At 43.7% G+C, this 18262-nt stretch overlaps 1 protein-coding gene across 1 annotated transcript in view; it reads left to right on the forward strand.

The window, feature by feature from the left end:
* The first annotated feature begins 1543 nt into the window (after window positions 1–1543).
* HHAT (hedgehog acyltransferase) overlaps window positions 1544–18262 on the forward strand; it is a 232370-nt gene continuing 215651 nt past the window's right edge. The window contains exons 1-2 of the mRNA XM_045536059.1: window positions 1544–1632; window positions 12322–12455. Coding sequence (XP_045392015.1) covers window positions 12365–12455 — 91 coding nt within the window. The 5' untranslated portion in view covers window positions 1544–1632; window positions 12322–12364. The remainder of the gene's footprint in view (window positions 1633–12321; window positions 12456–18262) is intronic.

The following is an 18262-nucleotide window of genomic DNA, read 5'->3' on the forward strand; positions in this document are numbered from 1 at the left end:
AACCCAACTTTTTTCCTGGTATTCAGACTTTGACATTGGTTTGTTCCAATGATCTTATCTTATACTTCCAAGAGAAACAGTCTCCTGCCATCCATTCCTTCCACTCCAAACTCTGGCCATTAAAAGATGGCTGTTTTTCACCAAGTGGTGCTGGGAAAGCTGGGTCTCCACATCCAAATGAACGAAGGTGAATCCTTACCTTAGACCAAATGCAAAAATTAACTTGAAATGGATCAAACACCAAACATAAGAAATAAAGCTTTTAGTGGATTGACTATTCATGTGTCTTGCTCATCTGCACTTGGCTTCTAGTGTTTTATTAGTTGTATTAAATCTATATATAATAATAAAAACACTTTGCGTATTTCCTGCAAATACTTTCCCCAGTCTATTGCTTACCTTTAAATGTTGGCTATTTTTATTTAATTGATGTTTCTGACTTGCCTGTGGTCAAATCTGTCTTTATTTTCCTTTGTGCTTTCAGGTGAATACAGTGTTAAGTGTAAATGTAGGGGTTAAGTGTAAATGACTGTGAACCTACATTAACATCTCACAGCCTCATTTAGTAATAACATAGGAGCTGTTATCTCCTCCCTGCCTGTGAGTCTGGCGCTACCTGAGCTGAGTTCTTACTCCATCACCTTCCTCTGCCAGATCTTTAGACCTAGAGTTGCTGAGAAAATACCCAGTTAAATTTGAGTTTCAGATAAACAACGGATAGTTTTAGTTTTTTGTTTTTTTTTTTAGCGTAACTATGTCCCAAGTATTGCATGGGCTATATTGATGCTAAAAACTTACTCGTTGTTTACCTGAAAATAAACTTTAATTTTAATTTCTTAAATCTGCCTCTCCTACTTGAGGCTAGTTTACTAACACCTGCCTCCTGAACGCCATCCTGTACTAGGTGTTGGGGGTGGGGTCGGGGAAGCTGAAAGAGAAGATAGTTCTAGTTCTTAGAGAGTCCATACTCTGGCTAACGGGAGAATTTCGCAATAAAAAAAATAATCTTCTGGACCATATCAATGGCTGCTAGATTAAATTTCTTAGACACGACCTCTGTGATCCCCTGCGGCCTAGCGCAGTTATCCACATTGACCTCATCACGGGAACACCTGAGCAGCCCCTCCCCTGCGCAGTCCGAATCGTTTGGTTTGAGGAGGGATCTAGAAGCCCGAGGTTTAACGAGATGGCCCAGGTGAATCTGCTCAGGTAAATGATCGCGCTCAGATAAATCGGTGGAACTGGGGCAAGTTCCGTTCCTCGGATCAAACTTGCAGGGCTGTGAGCAACATCGTGATCACATCCAGTGGAGGCATCTTCAGACCGTCCGCTCTTTTCGCGACCCCTCCTAATCGCTGCTATCCATTTTGCAGCAGGGATCTCTGTAAGTTGCTTTACAATTCATAAGCTTCATTCCATTTGATTTTCGCTCTAATTTGCGAAGAAAAGCAGAACAGCTTATGTTTGCCTTACAGAGGTGGACAGGGCGACTCCCAGGGGCCAAGTTCCCCCAGCAAGCTCGAGAAGCTGCCAAGCCCGCCCTCTTCCCACCCCACCGGGCGACCTCCCGTGGCCTGCACAACGTACGCGGGGACCCCTGGCGTTGGATCGACCGCGCACCGCGAGGTTCAGGTGACTTCCGCCGTGCAGCTGACCTGCAGACAGACGGCCCCAGCCCCGCGGTGAACCCCCGGGGGGGGGGTCTGCGTTCCAGGCTCGGCGCAGGAAGCGGGGCCCAGACTGCCCGCAGACGGGGTGCGGAGAGGCGGGCCTCTCTACCCCCGGTCCCCTCCTCCTTCCCCGGCGTGGCCTGCTCGCCACCGCCCCGGGAGTGCCGCGGGTCCCCGAGTGCGGCTGCCTGGAGCGCGTGGCGCGCGGGCACGGCGGCGGGGGCGCGCTCCGAGGACGCGCGCGGGGCCGCTCCCGCACGGGGCGGCTGCGGGTGGGGGGACGCAGGCCGCGTCCCGGGAAGCCCTTGGCCGCCGCCGCCGCCGGGACTCGGAAGTGCCCAGAGAGGGGTGTTGGGAACTGGTGGCGCGCGTGAAGGTCGCCGCCGCCGGGGACAGCCCGGAGGTTGGTAGCTGGTGACCTTGCGGGATCCCGGGGAGATGAGGTGTTGACTCTTTCGCTCTGGTTTAGTGTGTTACAAAGAAGAAATGCACGAGACGCTTTCCGTTTCCTACCCCGGTTCCCGTGTGCGCGCCCGGGGGCGGGACGGAGGAAGTTCCCGGTCGGCCCGGGAGACAAAGGCGGCGGGGCAGAGGCGCGGGGTCGGGGCGCTGTTACTGGGGTTCCCGCCCGCCGATCCAAGTCCACGCACCCCTGCCCGCAGCCGCTCTGCTTGGCTTCCTCCCCGGTTTCCAGCGCCCCTGGGGGAGTTGCCTACCCTGGTCCCCTTGAAAGTATCAGAGGTTGCGCCTGCCCGACTGCTGCGACCCCAAAGCCAGAGATTTCCTTTGCTTTCTATTCTTGGGACTCAGTTTCCCTCATCTCTCCTGAGTCTAGCCTTCAGGTGGCGCCAATCTTTGTGCGGAAAAGCCCTCGTTCCCCCAGTCCTCCCCGGAGATACTAGAGGCGGCGTTGGTGTTAAACGTGCGGCTTCCTGTGCTCATTGCTGTGGGATCGGGACTGTTCGGCTAAGGGGTTGGCATCTTTGGTTTGCATTATGCGGGGGTGATACATTGTTTCTGTCCCTTTCCGTTTCGTATTTCTCATTAATTTTCAGAGCTAGGTATCCACTTGCACGTGATTAAGTGTTATGGGAACACAGGGAGCGGGAGGGCTTCATTGAAGAACTGGTAGTTTTCATACTAGACTTAAAAGGATTCTTTTGCTTTCTGTTCTTGTTCCGTCTCCCTTATGCTCCCTTCTTTCTCGATGGCGGTCCCTAACTAAGTGTGGGACTGGGACAGTTCTGACCTGAGAGACTCAATTCCTGTTAATTGAGGGGGACTATATGCTTGTCAGGTGATTCGGATACGTTATTTAAAGATCTCACAGTAACTGGGAAAGACGGATAATGTTTCCTCTTTTCACAGTGGGATAAAGTTGTGGAGGGGCCAAAAGCCCCAGAGTAGTGCAGGTCAGGGCGCGGTTTTGGACTCCCCTTTTGGCTCAAAGCCCGCGCTTTAATTACGTTTTACTTTGTCCTCTTCTTGGAAAGTGGGTTAGATGGATCAACCTAGAGTCAAGGCCAAGTCTCTGGAGGGGGCAGGCATTTTTGTGGGTGGCTCAGTGCTGGGGGAGCTCTGTAGATAACATCAGGAACTAGTCAGCATGGGCCTGGCCCAGGGGGAAGTGCTCCTTAAGTGTTGGATTGCATTTCCCTGCCTTGCGTGAAATCCTCGATTCTTCCTAGGAGTTCCTAGGGGTTCTATAAGTTTAATAAACTTATTAAATCCTCACAGCATCCTTCTGAGGACTGCTATTATCCTATTTTACAGATAAGGAAATTGAGGCACAGAGGTTATGCAACTTATCCTAGGTCACACAGCTAGGAAGTGGCAAAGCTGGGATTCAAACTGGTTCTGATTCCAGAGCAATCCACTAAACTATATCACGTGCCTTTAGTTCCAGAAGTTAAAATAGGACTAATGGCATAAGATTATTTTTAGAAATAGAGGGACAGATTTTGACTTGGCTTCAGTAAAAACATGGTAATAATCAGAACTGCTTAGAAACAGTGTTTCTCTGCTTTTTAATGTTACTGGAAATAATCAAGTAGGTTATTGTGAAAGGAATTCCCAAACTGGCTAGAGATTAGAACAGAAAGTCCACACTGATTTTGAAATTCTGATTTGGGAACAAAATTTTTTAAATTATGTATATGGGGGAGAACAACTTTTGTGACATTTTATGTAATAAAGATCCACTGTGAAGTGTAGTTTTTAAACTCATTGCCCAGATTTTTATTCATTAGTAACTACAATAACCCTGGTGTGTTAGACTGTGTCCCCATGACCTTTTTCAAGTGCCATTGCTCCTTCCATAAAGAGAAGGGATCTATTTTCTCCTCCGCCTTGAATCTGGGCTGGCCTTTTGACTTGCTTTGATCAGGAGTGTTCTGTGAATGCTGATGTTTGACCCTTAAGAGACTTTGCACCTCTTGCCTTCTTCTTCTTCTTTTTTTTTTTTTTGGAGACAGAGTCTCATTCTGTTGCCCAGGCTAGAGTGCCCTGGTGTCAGCCTAGCTCACAGCAACCTCAAACTCCCGGGCTCAAGCGATCCTCCTGCCTCAGCCTCCCGAGTAGCTGGGACTACAGGCATGCACCACCATGCCCAGCTAGTTTTTTTTCTATATATTTTTAGTTTTCCAGCTAATTTCTATTTTTTAGTAGAGATGGGGTCTCACTCTTGCTCAGGCTGGTCTCGAACCCCCCAAGCTCAAACAATACACCTGCCTCGGCCTCCCAACCTCTTGCTTTTTGTTCTTTTGGAACCCTGAATCTCCCATATTTTGAAAAAGCCAACTGAAGCCTACATGGAGGAGAAGCCAGGCACCTCCTGTGAATGAGCATCGACTATCGGACTTGTGCATGAGGCCACATGGCCCCTCCAGTGCCATCAAGCTGTGTGGTGACTGCACTCAAACAAGTGACCCCAGGGAGGACATCAGCAGAACTGTCCAGACTGCCATCCCAAAGGATCCTGAGATGGAATAGATATTTATTCTAAGCCCACTATGTGTTGGGATGGTTTATTATGCATGGGTACATAACTGATGCATGTATGTTAAGATATTTTGTAATTTGACTTTTCTCCCAATCCCATGGACCTCCTCCAACCTATGTAACCATTCCTCTGTGTTGGTAAAGCCTTTCTGGGTTTCCACTTAGTGTTAGGTGGGTAGAAGAATAAGACTCTTACTTAAGTGGGATTTGGAGAGAACGGTGACACGGGGAGGACACAATGAGTCTGGACTTGGTTTTCCTGGGGAAAATCATATAACTTATATTCCACAAAATAGGCTTCTGTTCCGCCAAATTGGACCCTGGAAAAGAGCAAAAGCCTCATACCGCTTTTTCCAAATATGCTAGAATATTGCACCACTTATTTCATTTTCTTCAAAGCCGTCATTTCAGTGGGCATGTGCTGCTTTCACTTTTATTACTTTGCGGTTTCCAGAGTGCTCATTTGTTCATGAATTTAGAACTATTTCAATTTTACTCAACCCTTATCTCTGCCTAACTGCTGACTTTCCCCTCGTTTCCAAGCTAAATTGGTTTACTTTAGTTTGCCTTCCTCAGTAAATCTTTAAGCAATGTACATGAATTGGATGGTTCATGTGTATTTTGATTACATTTAGTTGATTTTCAAATTTTCTTAGGGAGTGTTTAAGATTATACCCAACATTAAAAAAAATTCTTCTATATTTAGAAAGCTTATGCTATCTTTTAGCTTTCCTAATAGATTGATTTAGGAAAAAAATGAGTCTAGTACTCTGTAAGAATAGTGAGATGGCTGAGGGAAAGCTCTGGAGTGAGACTTGGTGGATATGAATCTAAGCGTTGCTGCTTTAGCAGCTGTGTGATTTGAGGCAAGTGTCTTAACCTTTCTGAGCCTTGGCTTCCTCTTGTGTTAAATGAGGTTACGAGAAGTACCAATCTCAAAGCGTTGCTAGGAAGATTGAATGAGAATGATACTTATGTTTTTCCAGCATAGTAATCTGCAAATAGTACTTACTATCATAGCTCTTACTAAAGTATAAGAAAACTTAATAGAGGGAAACCTTAGTTTAGGACAGTGAGCAGATAGTTGGTAGCAGTGATGGGGATGCTGGCACTGAAGGATTATTAGCTTCCTGATGAGAGCTGCCTTTTTAAAGTCCTCTGGTGCATGTGAGTATTTGGGTGTAGCCCATTTAGTGCTTCATGTCAAAATTGAGGAGCAGAAAAAATTTTAAATGGAAACGTTGGAATCCATTAGTTGCCTGCATCAGAAATGAAGATAAAGTACTTTTGAAATGATACTGGGAATTGCTGGGGAAAAAGGATCTTAAAGCAGTTATGTTTAAATGCACACTTCAGGCTTTGGCACCATTTCTCCCAAGATTAAGGAACAGGATTTCTGCCTGTAAGAGTGGGAGTTGGGAATTTTGGTTCTAATTTTGGTCCGTTGCTGGGTTCTCTGTGTCCTTGGGCAGATCACTTTTTCCTGAGCAGATTTCTGATTCCTGAAAGGGACCTAAAAAATTAGCCCTCCTGTGAGGATCGGAGTAGATGGCGTATTTGAAAGCAGGTGTACTGTTAAATTCCAAAGTAAATGCAAATGTGAGTCTCTGTATAGAAAAAGCTCTGTTAGCTGAGGAGTTTTTACTATTTTATATCTAAGATTTTATTCTGTGCGCCTGAGTTCTAGGATTCTCAGATAATACTTTTTTTTTTTAATATCCAACATTGGGGCTCTTGTACCCAATATGGAGATAGAGAACAGTCCCTGTCAGTCCAGTCTGACTTCCTTCCCTCTGATTCCAGGCAAGCCTTTGCTATGATTTGCTTCCAGCACCTAATATTAAACGCATTTTCTCTCTTTGTCTTCACTTGCCGTGAATTTCTCACTCTCGTCAATAACATTTAGCTTTGAGATCCTGCGGTCTTGCTAGTCTTACAGCTTTGGAATTGCTGTTTTATATTCTTTATTTTCCTTTTTTTTTTGTCCTGACTTCTGCACTAGCTTTATAACAGGGACAACCTAATTTTTCCTCATGTGTGTGTCTTAGTTCCAGCACTTTCTCTCCACTTCGCACTGAGGGCCTGAATCGCCGACTTTTTACGGGTAAACCTGTGGCCTTGTGGATCCTGCGTGTGGCCTTTTGACCGAATCCAGATTTCACAGCACAAACCCTTTCTGTTGATCCAGTCAGGGGGCTGCACTTGCGGATCTGGAGGGCCCCAAATCCAAACTTGAAATCATTGGTGTTGAAGACACAATGCCCTGGGGCTCCTCCTCTCCCTTCGCCTGACTACCACATATTCTCCTCTTCCCAGTCCCGACCAATATTCCCACCCTGACGGGAATGTTCTCAGACACCTCCTCACCATCAGACATCCCAACAAACCTCCTTCCCTCTCGCACATCAGTGGAGCAACCTCATTTATGTAGATTGATCAGTCAGACTCCTGCTTAAAAACAGGCTGTGTCCCTACAGATTGGCCGTTTCCCGTAGAAATGATGTTGTAAATGGTGATTAGTTCCTAGGCTGCCTCGTAACTACCCACTTAGCTGATAACATTGCTGCAGGACTAAATCCATGCATGAAAAATAGGAAAGCAGCATCACTTATACATGCGAGTAAGAACCTCCTTGATTTTTGTCCTGGTAGCTTCTGCCTACAGAAGAACATGCTTGTTTAGAACATGAAAAATAGAAATTTGAGAATTTTCTGAGTGAGATTTTGGGAACCTTTAAGGGCTTGGACATTTTAAGAAAAGTTCTAGTTATATTCCCAAATGTATAGCTTTTGTGTAATGCTGTTGTGTCATTCGATCCTTTAAAACATAAGTCTACTCTGATTTGCTTTCTGGGTGTGCAGCTGAAATGAACAGAGGAAAAAAACGGTAATTTTTCTGGGGCAAAAGTTGAAAAGAGATGTGAGGAAGAAAGATAGATATGTGAGGCTGGGTCTGTGGCTCATGCTTATAATCCTGGCACTTTGGGAGGCCAAGGTGGGAGGAATGCTTGAGGCCAAGAGTTCAAGAATAACTGGGCAACATAGTAAAGACTTTGTCTCTACCAAAAAAAAAAATAAAAATAAAAAAAATAATAAAAAAAATAAAAAAATTAAAAATTAGCCAAGACAGGAGAATCCTTTGAGCCCAGGAGTTTGAGGTTACAGTGAGCTATGATGGCACCACTGCCCTCCAGCTTGGATGACACAGTGAGACTCTTGTCTCAAAAAAAAAAAAAAAAATCTCACAGAAGGAGATGTGAGTGTCTGTTTTGAGGTGGTTCATGCAGTTGAGAGAGTGATGAAACAAAGTTCACGGTACTGCATATGATTCCCTTGGGGCTCAGCAGAGAGGTAGTGAGGAAGAGGCACTGGGCAGACAGCTCTCGGGTGGCCCCAAGGCACAGTTTGGCCTTGGGTTGGGTATGGGAAGAAGAGCGAGACATTAAAGAAAACTCTGGGATTGCCAGCCTGCCGAAAGAGGTACAGATGCAGGTAGGATGGCCACACCCCAGGGAAGGTCAATTAGATTTCCTCCATTCAGGAAGAAAATCAGAGTCATGGGTAGATAGGCTCCTGATGAGTGGAATTCACTAACTGGTAACTGCTAACGTTTGTTGAGTGCTTATTCAGTGCCAGGCCATGGGCTTAGCATTTTACATTTCATCATTCAACCCTATGAGAAATCATATCTCGGAGGTTGTTACCACCCCAAGTTTTTCTCAACCAATAAATGGCAGAACTGGGCGTCTCCCCAGGTGGGTTTGGTGCCAGCATTTACTGTCAGATGGAAGCTATTTGGTCCAGTCCCCCAATTTTGGAGGTGAGGAGACAGCTAGTTTTGCTGCTAGTTGCATGCTGTTTTGCTGTTAGTTACTATGTATCTTTGTGTATATGTCTGCAAAATGTACAGCAGGTCCTAGAATGTCTTTTCATTCAGTATTGTTTCATTATCCTGTTGCTTAGGAAGATAATGGTTCTCTGCCAGGACCACTGTCTGTCTGGAGTTTGCATGTTCTCCCCGTGTGTGCATGGGTTTTCTCCACATACTCTGCTCTCCTCCCACATCCCAAAGCTGTATGTGTTAGGTTCATTGGCGGGTCTGAATGGTCCCGGTGTGAGTGCATGTGGATGTGTGTGTGTGCTCTGCCAGGGCATGGTGGCCTGCCAGGCTTGGTTCCCACCTTGCGCCCTGAGCTGCCAGTCTGGGCTCCGGCCACCCCAGACCCTGAGCTGGAATAAGCGGGTTGGAAAATGAATGAATAAATAGAAATGATTGGAAAATAAAAACTCACAAAATCTATGATAATCATTCAAATGCACAACAATAAATGATGCAGTACAGAAGCGCTCAGTGAGCCTGACCTAACTGTGATTTGGTTTTGGACTGCACGGTAGGAATGGGAGCTCCTTATAATTATTGCTTTGCAAACATTTGTTCCTTTATTTAACCCATCATGAATGACTTAACGTCACTTACTGATTTACCAAAATGGGTAAATAATGATCTTCTTATTAATCTTTCTTAAATGCTTGTATAGCTCACATTTATTTCAATTTTTAATATTAGAATGTTGTGGGTCTTTCTTCAGAATTTTGGTGATGTATTTGTGACCAGAAATACGCTGTAGGAACTTAACTCTTGTTTGAATCAATTCGCCTATGGTAAAATTGGTTTGGTTATATGTTTTGCTTAAAGTCGCAGTTGCCAAGAACCTACTAGCAACCTTAAGTGCGGGGACTTACTGCACAATGTAGCTAACAGCAGCAGTAAAGAGGGAAAGTGTTACAAAACTGAATTTTCTAGTTCCCAAAGGGTTAAATCTTTAAGGCAGGGGAATTGCCCCAGATAGACTGTCCTTGAAAAGCTTCCAAAGAGTAAGGCTTTAGAACTTTCATTTAATCTACAAGATTATTTAAGTTGAAATTTCAGTAGCATTTTTCGGAGTTCAGCTCTTTGCTAATCACAGGTTCTTAGCGAGGTGAGGAGGTCGTGCAGTATAATACCAACAGCCTTTGACATTGTAAAACCAAGGAGTTCAAATTAACTTCCCAGTAAAGTGAGGACTACCTGTTCCTACGGAGTTCCAGAAAGGACTCTTAAGTTTTTCTAGAGATGCAAGTATATAAAAATAAAGTATAAGTAGAAATGCATGAAGCTAGAAGTGGTTCTGAAAAATAGCAGGAACCCAAGAAAGTGTTGAAGGACTAGGGCTTTAGAGAGAGGCCCGTGAGTGTCTGGTTGCTTCTGGAGCCTCTTAGGTTTCAGGGGAAACCCAGACCTAACTTTCTGTGGGTGGCTTTTAAGTAATGACCGTGGGGCACTCTGGGTGGAGGACCACTGATTTCTGACCTCGTGGTTTACAAATGCCGAAGTTTATTTCCCTTCCTGCTCTGTGTCCTGGGAGCCTGAACAAAGGAGTTTGTGTGTGGCAGGTTCTGAGCCCTGCTGCAAGGGTGAGGAGCTCCATAAACTGGCATTCACAGCACTGGCTGTGGCGGACGGGTGGGGTGGAGGCCTGGTGTCCAAAGACCTAAAGTTGGGCCCTAGCTCAGTTACATACTTATTTTATTTGTTTGTTCATTGATTTAGATAAATAAACATAATACATATTTATGGTATATAACATGTTTTGACATACATACACATTGAAATGATTAAATCAAGGTACTTAACATATCTGTCACCTCACCTACTTAGCATTTTTAAATGGTGAGAACGTTTAAGATCCAGTCTCTTAGGCCGGGTGCGGTGGCTGATGCCTGTAATCCCAGCACTCTGGGAGGCTGAGGTGGGTGGATCGCTCGAGGTCAGGAGTTCGAGACCAGCCTGAGCAAGAGCAAGACCTTGTCTCTACTAAAAATAGAAAGAAATTAGCTGGAGAACTAAAAATATATATAGAAAAACTTAGCCGGGCATGGTGGCGCATGCCTGTAGTCCCAGCTACTCGGGAGGCTGAGGCAGGAGGATCGCTTAAGCCCAGGAGTCTGAGGTTGCTGTGAGCTAGGCTGACGCCACGGCACTCACTCTAGCCCGGGCAACACAGCGAGACTCTGTCTCAAAAAAAAAAAAAAAAAAAAAAATCTAGTCTCCTAGCAATTTTCAAGTACAGGATACATTGTTAATAACTGTAATTACTGTGCTCCACAACAGATCCCCAGAATTTACTCATCCCGTCTAACTGGAACTTCGTACCTTCTAACCGACATCTCTCCCCAAGCCCAGCTCCTGGCATCCACCATTCTATCCTCTGTTTCTGTGAGTTTGACTTTTTTAGATTCCACACATAGGTGAGATCGTACGGTATTTGTCTTTCTGTCCTGGCAGTTATTTCTGGCTTTGTGACCTCATCGCGTTCGTCATCTGTGAGATGCCTGCCTCGCTTGTTCCACCTGCTTCACCAGGCTGTTGTGAAAACAAAATGAGATGATGCGTGAATTCTGGGTTTTGGCATTAATGTCGCATACCGGAAGTGCTTCTGTGGGGCTTAAAATTTTGCTCTTAATTTGGCATCTACAATGAGACATATTCGAGAGGTTTAAGTAAAGCCATGAAGGTCATAAAAAGGCTTACATTTAGTCAATTCTGTTACTTGGGAACATTTGGGACCATTTAATTTGCAGAATTTTAGTACCTAACTTTCCATTACCTTCTCCATTACTTAGACTCCAGTCATGGCTGCCATGACAGAGAGATCTAGAATAGTAGGGGCTTAAACAACCCAGAATTGCATTTCACTTTCATGTAACAGTCTAGATATAGGTGGTCTGGGGCAGCTTGGGAGGTGGGAGGTGGGGTAGTACATGGAGCCAGGAATGAGATGGTTCTGTCTTATGTTTCCACGTTGCTGTCACCTCTTGGTCCAGGGTGGCTGTTCCAACTCTGCTCAACAGGAAAGGGAGGAGAGAAGGAAAGGGTATGGCCACAGCCTCACATCCCTTTGTTCACACCCCTTTGGATGGAACTAGTCAAGTGTCTACACTTGACTAGAGTGTAGTCTTGAGTTAAGCATCCATGTGTCCAGGTAAAAATTCAATTACTGTGTAAGAAGAGACTGAATGTTGGGGAGTGGGCAGTGAGCAGTGTCTGCCTCAGCTGCCTGGAGTTACGTCATTAACTCCCTTTAAGAAGTACTAGAGTGTAGAAGGCAGAACAGTTTTTATTCCATTTTTATGAACAACTATGGAGTGATACTTGAAGAATGAGGTGGGATAAGGCTGTTGGCTTAGAAGAGGTTTAGAGATTATTTGTGCTTTTCTTTTATTCAGGCTTTTAAAGACATTTATTACTTTTAGAGCACCTAGTGGTGCCTTGCTACATTCTGGGCACTGTGTTAGGTGCTGGGGAGTCAGAGATCAGGGTCTCTGCTCGTTGAAGGTCCACTCCACAGGAGAAGACAGGTGTATCATGCAATGACTAGAAAACTGATGGGAGGCTGTGGGAACTCCTAGGAAAAGACCTGAGCCCCCTGGGCAGGCAGGACGTGGATGTGTGTTGGATGCAGCATGGGGTAAGCTCACTGGGAGGGGGAGGTTTGATCGGGGTTATGTCTGTATCACCTTGTTCTCTGGGAGTGCAGACCTGCTGAATTGATGTTAAAATGCTCTTTTCTAGTGTCATGTCTGTGGTGTAATGTTTTGTCTCTGTTTCTCAGAATCGTCCCACGTGGGCATCGGGAACCTCCATGACAAGGAGCGATGCTGCCCCGATGGGAGCTGTCTCTTTACCTGCTGGCTTCACTAGGCTTCCACTTCTATTCTTTCTATGAAGTTTACAAAGTCTCCAAAGGTAAGCCCCCACGCTTTTCCGATTTCCTATCAAAAAAGGAGCAGAGGTGGAAGATTTAGGAAAATAGTCCAGTATAGTCAAGGGTGTGACTCAGGCCCTGCTTTGCTTCCGCCTAGTCTTGGATAGTCTGAATCAATGACCTGACAATATGAAGTTTTCTACCCCAGTCCTGGGCCTTTTAGGTGATTCTGTGGCTTGGCTTAGTTAATAGGAGGGGTTAGTTCAATGGCTTATCAAAGGCCTTGGGAGGGGATTTGCATTCAGGATTCAGAGTAAACCATTTTGTTTCAACCTTACTTAGACATATTTCAGACATATGGAGGCAGCTTGATGGTGTTGGAGACCCAGACTCCTTTTATCTTCTTGTTCTGCCATCTTTAGTATGTTGCCTTTGTCAACATACTAAATGTTAGAGATGATACATGTTGGAGACGAACAATCCTCAAGTCTCAATCCAGCCTATAGTCGGGGGAATGGGAGCTGTTCCTTTCTTTAAGGACAGTTTGGCCAGTAGCATGTGTCACTCCTGCTCACACCCCATTGGTCAGCACTCAGTCACAGCTGGGAGGCTGGGAAATGTAGTGTTTAACTTGGTGGCTATGTGCTGCCTAAACTTTTTCATGCTATGGAAGAAAGAATTTTGGAGGGACCATAAGCAGTCTCCGCATTGGTAGGGATGGTTTTGAAGAGGTAATGGCAATTACTGAGCTTTTGTTTCAAAGAGGAGCAGGAGTCAGCCAAGTAGAGAAGAAGGCAGTAACTAAGGACGGAGATGGGTCTGCAGGCAAACAGACAAGCTTGTATGATGCCGTCAGCGTGGGAAAGAGAATAGCATGATCTGGGAGCTGTGAAACCCTTGGCAGGACTAGAGTGCGGAGTGGGATGTGGGAGAGGAAAGGGTTGAACTGAAATCAAAGAGCAAGGCTAGACTGGGAAAGGCACTGTATGTCGGATGTATCTTGAGGGCGCGGGGCATGTTGAAAGTAGTGTAGTCATTGAATATGGCACAGGGAGGTTTTGGGAAGTACACTTGAGAGCGCTCTGCCTTCAGCATCTGCTGCCCTGTGGATCACCAGGATTGACTTTTCTCCCCATTTTGCACTTTTCCCACTCAAAGCCGTGGGCTTAGGTGCAGGGTGACCATCTAAAGTAGATGAGCAGTGTTGTTTGGTCAAGGCTGTCCAAGCAGCTGCATTCCCTGCTGGACCCTCGGAGCTCTCAGAGCCTACACAGAAGGAGCTTATAACCCGCTCTTTGTCAGGCACTGTGCTGGGCACTTCATGTACCTCATGTCATTTGACGGTCAGCACAGCCCTATAAGATGGGTATCACTTAAAAGGCAGGCTAGGCTGCAAAAACGTAGCCTTTATAATAACTGTGGTCCATGGCTTTTATGGTGTCTAGACAGTATCAGAAACCCGGTTCCTTCTAACATGTTCCCTTGCTGTTCTCTACATGTGTCCCACCTCGTGTAAGGTGCCTCCAGCTGTCACGTTTGCTTTTTGACCGGTGGCAAGGATGGAAAGGAAGGAGAGGGTGGACCTTCTCCCTTTCAGAGCATGAGGTGAAAGTTGCTTATAACCATATTTATTCATGCACCATTCCCCAGAACCTCATCCTGTGACCACATTAGCTGAGAGGGAAGCTAGGAAATGGAATCTTTGGTTGGGAGGACATTTATCCAGCCAGAACTCAGGGGTTCTACTGGAGAGGAAGAAAGCAAGAATGGCCATGAGCAGTCAGTCAGCAGTCTCTTCCACCAATGGGTGTCGTCATTACCCACTGCTGCATAACAAACTATCCTGAAGCTTCGTGATGTAAAATGATAACTACTGTTTATTATGTCTCACTGTTCTGTGAGATTCCCCACTTTGAATAGACTTTATTTTTTAATTTCCTTAATTTTTTATTTGTTCTGAGATAGTCTCACTCTGTCACCCTGGCTAGAGTGCCGTGGCATCACCGTAGCTCACAGCAACCTCAAACTCCTGGGCTCAAGCGATCCTCCTGCCTCAGCCTCCCAAGACCTGGGACTCTACAGGCCTGGGCCGCGATGCCTGGCTAATTTTTCTATTTCTAGTAGGGATGTGTTCTCGATCTTGCTCAGGCTGGTCTTAAACTCCTGAGCTCAAGCAATCCTGCAAGTGCACAAAAATGGAAGCTGCAGATCGCTTAAAACCCAGTCTGGGAAGTTGCATAGGTCACACGAAGTCACTGAAGCTCAAAAATAAATAAATAAAAATACTTGTCCAAGGTCGCACATCTAATAAGTAATGGCTCTGGGGTTTAAACCCAGGTCTGTTCAACTCTAGACTCAATACTTTTTTTATTCTGTCGTTCATATTTGTTGACAATTTCTTAAAGCAGGTTGCTTTAAAGGGGAAGCTCTTTTGTCTATTCTGCTGTTAAACTTTAAACTCTTGGTGTGGTGGTAGCTGCTGGGATGAGTGGGGGACCCCTCTGTGGATAGTACAAAACTTTTCTGCCCTTCAGCTGGTCCAGAGGCTGTGGTGGTGCTGTGTGGCTTCTTACTGACCATTCCCAGGCCTGAAGCTTCCTTTATCCTTTATGCTTTTCCTTTTATTGTCAGTGCTAAAGTGTTTCTCAAGCCATTCCCAAGAAACATTGTCTTCCTCTGATGGTTTTGCCAGTTCAGCTCATGGAAGCCAGATCCGCTGTCTTGCCAAAGTGTGTTTAACTGGTGCAATGTTGAGTCTTTTTGGTTCCACATCTCACTTTCTAATTCAGGAAAAAGTGCTGCTCGCCCACGTTATAAAAGTAGGCTACTGGAAAAATTCTCTCTTCTATGAAGTTTTTTGGGGCCTTTGTATTTGGAGCAAATGTAGTACCTAGAACGTACGAGAGGCTCAAAATGGATTAGGTGAAATGCCACAGGTGGGTATCGGCACAGCTGCCCTCTCTGGGCATGGGCAGGTATCTCCTTCACTGCTCTCCCTTCCATCCACAGCAGCAGGGCTGTCGAGTCATTAGAGACAACAGATTTTAACAGCCTTAGTCAAATCAGATCTCTCAGCAAACCACAGCAGGGACTCAACAGAATACCCACTTGTCCCCAACTCTACCCAAGTATAGACCATCTCAAAGTCACATGGAAATACTTGGAGGGGGGTCTGCTATTCGAGGCGACCCCATCGCTTGTGGTCTGCAGTATTGTGGCTAATTCACAGCTCCTGCATTAAGTTTGTGCCTTACGGTTTAGTAGATGTAGAACTTTTTATGTCTGTTTGCATTTAGTGTGAAGAAAGATGCCACGGGCCGTGCATTGTTGTAAGGCTTGTGTAATAAGCCTTGAAAGAAAGAAATGCCGATGCCTAAAAGAGGCCCTTATCACTTGAATGCAATACTTGGAATGAAAACAATTGAATTATCATTACTAAAAAATGGTGATAGGAGGTCCCTTGTTTAAAAAACAAAAGGCATCTGGAAGGGAAAGTCTTTTACTGGTTCAATTTACCACCTAAACTTTCTATTTTTTCTTGTACCCATTTTGACATTTTGTGGCTTCCTAAGAATCCATATGTTTTATTGCAGGTTTTCAATTTGATTAGTATATTGTGCTTTCTAAAACTCTTATTTTTAAATTTTGTTTCCTTATTGTTTGCGTATATTCTATTTATTTGCATCTTCTTTTACTTCCCTTGTTCGCTCTCCACTTCTCCCTCCCTACTGTTTTTTTCTTTCTTCGATCACCTTTGCCAGAGATTTTATTAATCATTTCAGCTTTTGGCTTTGTTAGCTTTTCCAATTGTTTCTTTGTGTTCTCCGATTCATTGATTTCTGCCGGTATCTTCCTTCCTTCCTTATTGTTTTCCTTGGGTTTGCTCCATTGCTTTTTATTCCAACTTCGTGAGTTGAATGCTTAGCTCATTTATTTTGTAAGGAATGAATTTGTATTGTTGTATCGAATCTGATTGTTCTCGGGAAGATTTCCAGCGGAGGAATTACAGAGTGAAACTACAAGAACATTTTCCAGGTTCTTGATAGATGCTCCGTGCCAGGCCGTTCTTGGTAAGGCTGTGCCAGTTACCACCTCCGTGGAAGAGCCTGCATCTCTCTGTACTACCTCTCAGCGGGTTGCGTATTCTTTAACCCATCTCAAGTGTATTTGGTATATGATGTAAAATGAAGACCTATTTTTTTGCAAATAGGTAACCAAACATTTACTGTCTTTCCATATAGAATTATGATGCAACCTTGATCATGTACCAAATTCTTATATACACTCCAGACTGATGGACGGGCTGTCTCTTCTGTTTCCTTGATTTCTCAATCCTAACGTATGTACTGCACTGTTTTAATTATTTTTGTTTCATAAAATGCTTAAGTATTTGGTGGACTAAGTCACTATGCATTGTTCTTTATTTCCAGACCTTTCTTTGCTGTTCTTACCAGTTTATTCTTCAGATACATACTTGAAATTGGCAAGTCCCAAAGAACTCTCATTAGAGTTTTAATTAGAATTACAATAAACCTAGAAATTAAATTGTAAATAATTGACATTCTTATAATACTGTGTCTTTGCATACAGGAATATAATTTCTTTGTTCAAGGACTTCCCTTAATGAAGGTTCATGGTCTTCTTCATAATAGGCCCTGCTAAAATTCTTGAGATTTCTGAGTCTTGTTTTCCTCCTTTTGTGATTGGGATTTTTCTCAATTTTTTACATTTTCTAGCTGATTATTTCTGGTCTTATGGTAAAGGCATTTATTCTGGTTCATCTATTTTGTGTTCCAACAATCTGTTGAATTCTCTTATGTTCCATTGGCTTATCATTTGATTCTCCTGGTTTTTCTATTTAGATAATATCATCCACAGATAATGATACTGGTTTTGCTTCATCAGTTTTTGCTTTGGTAAGGCATCTAAAATAATATAGTAGGATGTTATCTTGTCTTAATTCTGACTTTAATGGAAACTCTGTATTGTTTTTACCATTAGTGAAAAGTTGAACAAGATTTGTTTATTTTTTGAAATCACGTTAAGGAAGCCTTCCAGCCTTTTTAAATTGGCAATAATGTTGAATATTACCTGTTTTTAAAGCACCTATTATTCCTTTTTTTGACCTATTGACATATTTTCTAGTAACAGTCGATATGGATTCTTATGACAAACCTACTGGGACCATATTATTTTTATTTGATAAATATACTGCTTTTTTTAAGTTTTCTAAAAAAGTATTGATTTCTAAGTGAGAGTGATTGGCCTGTAATTTTATTTTTTGTTTCATCTTCAGATTTCAGTATTGGCATTCTGTTAGCTTTATAAAAGGAATGAGGAAGAGTCTATTTTTCATACTATGGAACTGTTTAGTATATATTGAAATGTCTGCGTCAAAGTTGGATTTCATTCACTTTTAAGTTTTATCCAGGCATGAAGTCTTGTGGGAGTAGATTCAATGAAAACTTTTCAATATCTTTCAGTGTTACGGTATATTTAGGTTTTTCCTTTTTAAGTCAGTTTGAGCAGTTTTTTTCCATTTCATTGACATTTTCAAATGTATTAACATTTGTATATCATATTCTTATTTAATGTTTTGAATCCTGTATGTGTCTCATTTCTCCTGTCTTAAATTTAACAAAGATTTCTCTTTAATAGGTTTATTCTTTTTCAAGTTCTTGGATTTATTTCTGAATTCTGCCATTTTTTTTTCTGTGAAGATTATTTTTTAATGCTCACAGCTACCCTAGATCCTTCTGACTTTATAGAGCCAGGCACACCTTCCTTTATGAAGCAGCTATCTTCCTGAAAAGTTGCATATTAGTGACACTTCTATAAATGGAATTGT

This window comes from Lemur catta, chromosome 23, assembly GCF_020740605.2.
Source record: "Lemur catta isolate mLemCat1 chromosome 23, mLemCat1.pri, whole genome shotgun sequence".
In the NCBI taxonomy this organism is placed as follows: Eukaryota; Metazoa; Chordata; class Mammalia; order Primates; family Lemuridae; genus Lemur; species Lemur catta.